General features: G+C 37.8%; 1 protein-coding gene across 1 annotated transcript in view; it reads right to left on the bottom strand.

The window, feature by feature from the left end:
• MARK1 (MAP/microtubule affinity-regulating kinase 1) overlaps positions 1–6,904 on the bottom strand; it is a gene marked incomplete at its 3' end in the record, with an annotated part of 30,285 nt that overhangs the window by 17,634 nt on the left and 5,747 nt on the right. The window contains exons 3-6 of the mRNA XM_010141711.1: positions 4,083–4,131; positions 2,875–2,940; positions 1,828–1,898; positions 816–872 (exon numbers count right to left, since the gene is read on the bottom strand). Coding sequence (XP_010140013.1) covers positions 816–872; positions 1,828–1,898; positions 2,875–2,940; positions 4,083–4,110 — 222 coding nt within the window. The remainder of the gene's footprint in view (positions 1–815; positions 873–1,827; positions 1,899–2,874; positions 2,941–4,082; positions 4,132–6,904) is intronic.

The following is a 6,904-nucleotide window of genomic DNA, read 5'->3' as shown; positions in this document are numbered from 1 at the left end:
CCCCAGCAAAGCCAATAGGTCCCTAGGTGCAGCCTTCTGGAAAGCTCAACCACAGTGGCTGCAGTAAGTGCCAGGGAGCTTGAGAAAACATTCACGGCCTTCAAACCATCGTGCGAGGCGGGGAGAAATTTGTTAAAATCCAGATTTGAATGAGATCCAGCCCTTTCCTTCCTTGCATTCTGAATTCAGAGTGCTGGCCAGGCACCTCCATCATCAGATGACAATGGTCCTGGGGCAGGGAGGACTCGGCAGAGGAGGATTATTATCCAGCACCATATGCACATGCAGGAGCTGGCAGATTGACAGGTATTAGGGAACAGATTTGTAAGAAAGAGGTTGAGAGCATGCTGCAGTGTATTATAAGAAAGGCAAAAGATACTGGTGAAAAAAACCCCTTAGGTATTATCTAAACTCAGCTTTTCACAAGTATTTAGACATGCTAGATAAAAAAAACCAAATGAGCCTATACCTATGTTTTCTCTGTAAACATACAAAGACATCAAAGCAAGAACACAAGCCAACTCTTTAAGTGGGTGAAGATCTTGTGTCCAAGTCCCATGATATCTAAACTTGGCTGAAAAAAAAACCCCACCAACTAGAATGAAAGTAACACGTGTTCTATTCTTCCATTTCCCCTGTTCCAACAGGCAAGCTACATCACTTTCATGCTTCAGAAAATTGAGAATAAAATACAGGTGATAGTTCCCTCATTCACACATTTGAGGCATTCAGAGACTGTGGCCAAGGAGAATTATGTAGAATGAAATGAAGCCTATACTGTCAACCAGCAAAATGAAAAATAAGTAACAGCCTACCTTAAGATCACGATGAACTATGCATTTTTGATGACAATACTGCACAGCAGATACAATCTGAAACACCAAGATGATTAGTGAAATACTTTACTGCAATCTCAGTATAAGCTTTTGTATATAATTTAGTAATTTTGGCTAGTGATATGATTATTGAGTAGAACATAAGAAATTAATAAATATTTCCTTTTAGAAAATATTAATGTAAATTTCATTAAACTCAACTACTACAACTAAAGTCCCTAAAAGCATCTCATTTCCTTATTACAAAAAGTTTAATACAAACTCCTCAGGTAATAGGAGGAATACCTATTTTAAATGCAGATCACCCAATAGCAATAATTATAAAAGGAAATTATTCCACCCCCCAACCTAACAGCCAGATATACCATCTTAGATTTTATCTTCTGAAATATCTACAGCGTATCTCTGCAATGCATCCCTAACAGAATAGTTCATTCAATATATTCATATACATCTTTCACATACGTATAACAAAAACCAAGCAGTTTGTTTACATGTCAATTATAAATCCTAATTCTGAAAAACGGACTTTATCTAATCTTTCACAAAATAATCACTAAAACCAGGGTAAGCAAAAGATTAAGATAAGAACATTTGTAATAAGAATGTAAAAACCTGTTACAGAATGCCCTTCATACAAAACAGTGTAACATGACACAGCAATACATGCCATCATATCAATATCTCTAGACAGAACATCTGTTAAATTCTAAAATATTCAGAAAAGGATTAAAACCTCAAGTGAGTTATCATAAAAAATGTGGCTCTTGGGAATGTCCACTAAAAAAGAATGTAAAACAGTCTTACTATTTTTAGATAGGACGTAGGAAGCGGATATTTTTCCCCTCGGGGATTTTTTTCCACTCCAGCTTTAATAAACATTATCACAACAATGAATATTTTTAAAGTAAAAGAAGTATGCTCACACTCGTGTCTATCTGAAAACACCATAAATAGAAAACAAAGGAAGAGTGAATGTTAATTATCATACCTGCCTGAATTTTGCACGAGCCTCTTTCTCTTTCATTCTTCCATGGGCAACCAGGTAGTCAAACACTTCTCCTAAACATGACAAGAACAAAACATCAGTCCTATTGCCCAGATTTTCTTTTGACTGTCATGCACAATCACATTATGCTTGATGAAATTCCCTCTTCCCCCCCCACCTCTCGAAAGGAAATAGAAGCAGCCAGGAAAAATTCCTTTTTATTGTTTGCATTTGTTTTCATTTTTCAGGCATCTATATAGTCAAGAAATATATAAATGGAGCCCTCCATACTAAGGCTTCTTCAATTTAAAAAATAAATTTACTTTTAAAACACAGTGAAACAAACAAACAAAAAATTTACTTTAATAATGAAAAACATTCATAATGCATATGAGACACCCAGGGAAACAGGCAACTTCTTATATACCAGCTCTCCTTTGCCTATCTCTAGCAGCTTCATTTAACAGTATCTACATTACACCTGTTTTTTCCTTCTTGTTCTCTTTCTAATAAAGCTGCTCGAGTGCCTTTCAGATCCTCACCCCTGCACTGTCTGAGGGGCAGCCTTTCCCAGCTGGTCACTAGCCCTGTGCTGGATTCCCTTCCCACATTCAGTTATGCCCCATTCAGACCCTAAGCAGCTATGCCTCTCACTCTGATCCCGATGGCTCCCGGACCTGCCTGTCCAAGTGCTTTGGCACACAGTTTCAAGATAAAAGGAGGCACTAGTGCTTGCCCAAATAAATACAGATAAAAAAAGCAGATAAACACTGAGTCAAGGTTTTGTCAGAATCAGCACCAGATTATCTCCTTATATTCCAGTAGAAATCTCAGAAGAGTAACTAACCTTAAGCGCAAACCTAATCGGTTACTTTACAGAACATGATACAAGCAAGAAAGCCTGCCCTGGGAGGTCTGCTAGGACTATTGCGAAGGCCAGATTGGAATAACCCATTAACCATAAAACCCTTAAATTGTTCCTAGTCATGCAACTGGCATGGCTTTCAGTATTTCCGTTTATCCTTAAAGCAGAATTAAGAATTCACTTACCCCCACTGGCATATTCCATTACCAAATACAATGTCTTTTCAGTTTCAATAACTTCAAATAATTTTACTGCAAGAAAAATGAATGAGAGAGAGAGATTGCAGCGGGGAACAAAAGCACAGCCCAAACAAAAAATTATACTCACTTCACGAGTATAATTTACGGTCAGTGATAACACTAAACCATACAAAAACTTTATATCCTTTAGGTTAGCATTCTTTTGAGGGGAAAAAAAGCCAAATTAATTTCAAAATCACGGTTGCTAATAAAGCATATTAATTCACAATTTTCTCAGAGGTTTATGCACACTGTACAAACAAGTTCATGCCAAAATTAGTGTTTAATTTGACACAGACTTCCTTAAGGTCATACAAACCTTCCCTGTTTCGCTAGTAAACTGCTCCCAGTTAGAAACCTGAGATTCTGACCAACTAAAAACCCAGTGGATACCAGAAATGTTAAGTCTGAAAGACTTCCCTCAGATTGTAATAGCAGCCAGTCATTTACAACATACACACCCCCACAGCCACCCCCAACAAAACAAAAACCAGCAGAAGCTGAGAATGCTGGAAAAGCAACAAACAATTCAAGGGATGAGAAGGGAGTGCCTAGCATGTAATAACTTGTACACCTCGTCCATACCTTGTATGCAACAAGCCCTCTGGCCAATTCAGGACCATTAACTGTCTCTGGAACAAGACTGTCCAGCCCTCCTCAGCCAGAAGAATTGTCATCACAAAGTAGGGCCCTGAAGCTGTGGGGTAGGTGAAAGAACTAAAGCAGAAAGGGAAAATTACATACTTTGTAATTCTAATTTTCTGGAAATATCACTCAGTAGGAATCTTTCCTACACTGAACTAAGGGCGTTTTGCTACTTTCACCTAAGAAAGTCATGCTTTTTGGCCTCAAGAGTAATTTCAGTGGAAGAGGGAAGTTGGGGCCCTCAGGAGACCAAAGCACTTGGCATCTTCTGCTCTGAGTTAAGGCTTTCCTGGACTGAGCAGTTTATCTCCTTAGAGCAAAATTCTTTTTTTGAGTAGAGTCAACAAAGGAGGTGAGATGATGAAGCATTTACTGAATGATCACTGTCCTATTATCTTAAAAACTTTAAATGAACAAAAGCACAGCAGTAAAGTACATTCAAATAAAGCCAAAGAGAGGAAAATGTGTTCAGTATAAGAAAAAAGTTCGCAGAAATGCAAGGCTCCTACCAATATTGGGATGATTCAGTATCTTCATTATTCGTACTTCTCGAAACAACTGTCAAGGAAGCAAGACAGTTTTCTTAGAGTGTGTTTATTAGGAAAAATTTACGCAATATATTCTATTTTAGATAGCAAAAAGGAGTGGCATAAACCACAGAAAATAGCATTAACGTGAAACACAGATAAATATAGTGCACTGAACTCCAGAAAACGTAATCTACATATTACATGTTTTATAAAAATAACCACTACCAACTGCATGCCAAAACCAGACTAATTTTTAAGCCTTTTACCATCAGACCCAGATAACTTCTACAGCCCTTTCTGAAATTTCACACTGACCGGTTTTTGTTATCTCTCTGCTCCGATTTCTTTGTGACTGGCAAGCTCAGCTAATTACCCTGAATACACACAGAACTGTGGGTGCAAGTACAAGGTGCGGTACTACAGAAAAGGCAGACACACACAGATGTTAAAACGGAATTAGATACCAGGAATCCTGACGTCCCCCAGTCTCGCTGCTCCACAGAGGAGAAGCGGGCGAGTTCACTTTTCTCACAACCACCAAGTTGTACTGGGTCACAGACAGTGATGTCCCCTCTCCCCCCAGCAAGGCCTGAAGGTTTATGATTGATAAATCCTGTTTTATGGTTCTGAGTCACATAATTAAAAGCAACTGGATAATCTTATAGCCCTAAGTGTATATACTTAAGGCAATGGTGGGGTTATTTTATTTTTTTTTTTTAAACCAGACAAGAGATCTTCGCTCTTAAATTTCTAGCATTCATGGGTTTATTAATTAAATAAGAGGGGAAGCAAGACTAACCTAGGGGCTCAAAATGAAGAAGACAAGCGGAAGGCATCCAAAATGACTACACAGTTTTGTTACTTCATACTCGAGGCTGTCGATACAGATAAGCCTGCACTGTTTTACTTCAATCCCCATCATCGAATCTATTTACTGTGCTGCATGCTCTTTAGTCCCATATTGGGCTAAAGTAGGATGTGAAATGAAGAAAGAAAAGCTCACTGGCTTCAGCATAATGCTCAGACGTTTTGGAAACATCTTAGCACTACAGTCCTCCTTATGGAGGAACTTGGCTCAGCGCAGATGTGCATTGTCACTGTTTTTCATGTCTAATGTCTCAGAGGACACCTCTCCCTCCATTTTCAAAATTGGTCCCATTTGCTCAGACACGACCTTTGCGAAAGGGTACAATGATGCAATCCAGAGACCAAACACCTCCTCAAAGAGCAGCCCTTTAGGTTCCATTTTATGACAACTGAGATTACAAGTTAAGAGAAACTGAAATTCTTTTGCTTAGACATCCCTGATGCTTTTTTACTCCATTTGTGCAGTTTAGTCATAACATTTCTAAAATCCTGTATTTACTCTCCAAGTTAAGACCAGAGCAACAACTTTGTGAAATTCAGCTTTTGATGAAGTAATATTGCAGTTCTATATTTACATTATTTAGTATTTCAAGTTAGTTACTATCCTCTTGCCTTATAATTGCCATTAAAACAATTTCAGAAAGAAGCAAAGACTACAAAAGCATTTCTCTGAGAAAACATGAACAGTATGATACATACTGAACACAGGCAAACTGCACCACGTGGACATCTAATACTGTGTACTAGAATTAATTTTAGCAAATATTCTTGTTTCCTCATAAAGTCAGACATTCCCATGAAAAAAATCATACCAGGCTGTTCTTTGTGCAATTTTTGTTTTTCTAAGTATTTAATACACAAGAAAAAGTTTCTCAGCTAAATCAGTAACAGCCAGAAGCTAACAAGTCTACCCCAATAGATGGTACAGCTTCAGAAGAGCTTCTAAGCAGGTATGTGGAAAACTGTAATTCCTGGCAGAAGATTGGAAAGACATTTCATAACTTAACAGTATTAATGCTGGTACAAAAATTACAGCAATGAACGCATGTCTTCATAAGCAGGCTTAAAATATTAGGCGTCTATAAATAAAATAATTTCAAAGAAATATTGTATAGACAAAAAGATCATTAAGAAACAATTTTGCATGTCATGTGGGGCACATAGCAATTGCAAGAAAAGATGCGCATTATTCTAGTCAATATTCTCACAGGACTTAGAAGTTTAGGACCTGGTTTAAGATTCAAACTGATTTCACAGTGAAATTTTATTCCATATAATATGCATTTTTTAATTCCGTAGAAGAAAAAGCCTATTAGGAAACGGTCATAAAACTCTATTATTTTCCTCAAGACAGAACATTACTGACTTCTAGCCTGATGCAGATACTTTGTTATACAAAAGAAACATTTACTTGCTCAAGTTCTAAACAGAAGACATCACCAAGAACCCAAAAGTACCGGCTTAGGTTTATTCCATACAAACGCCAATAACATTTTTTACATGATCTTGTATTATATAACCTGTTGAATAGACATTTTTCAGAAAACTGAAGCATATGTTCTCATACAAAAGCAGGTGCACAGTCCTGGTGGTATATCAAGAGGAAGTAGTCAATCTCAACCTTTTCAAATAAAGCAGCAAGTTCTAAATAAACTCCACGGAGTCGCAAGGTGAATCTAGCTATTTTCTTGCTGGTTAGTGGCTTTAAGGCGGGCTTCTTGTTTGGGGATTTTGACTCAAAGGTGCTTTTAATGTTGGTTGAAATGCATTTGCATGCTTAGAGCAAGAACTGGACAAAGCTAAAGCAGCTGAAGTTATCGTAGGGGATGCTTATCCACATGACTCATGTCAAGCATAAACTGGATGGAAACCGGCAATTCTATTTTACAGATGGGATGGTGTCAGCCTGCCTACAAGTGTACGGAAACAGGGAA

The sequence above is a fragment of the Buceros rhinoceros genome, unplaced genomic scaffold, assembly GCF_000710305.1.
Source record: "Buceros rhinoceros silvestris isolate BGI_N320 unplaced genomic scaffold, ASM71030v1 scaffold15320, whole genome shotgun sequence".
Lineage (NCBI taxonomy): Eukaryota > Metazoa > Chordata > Aves > Bucerotiformes > Bucerotidae > Buceros > Buceros rhinoceros.
The sequence above is the reverse complement of the archived record's forward strand: the minus strand, read 5'-3'. Positions and strand labels throughout refer to the sequence as shown.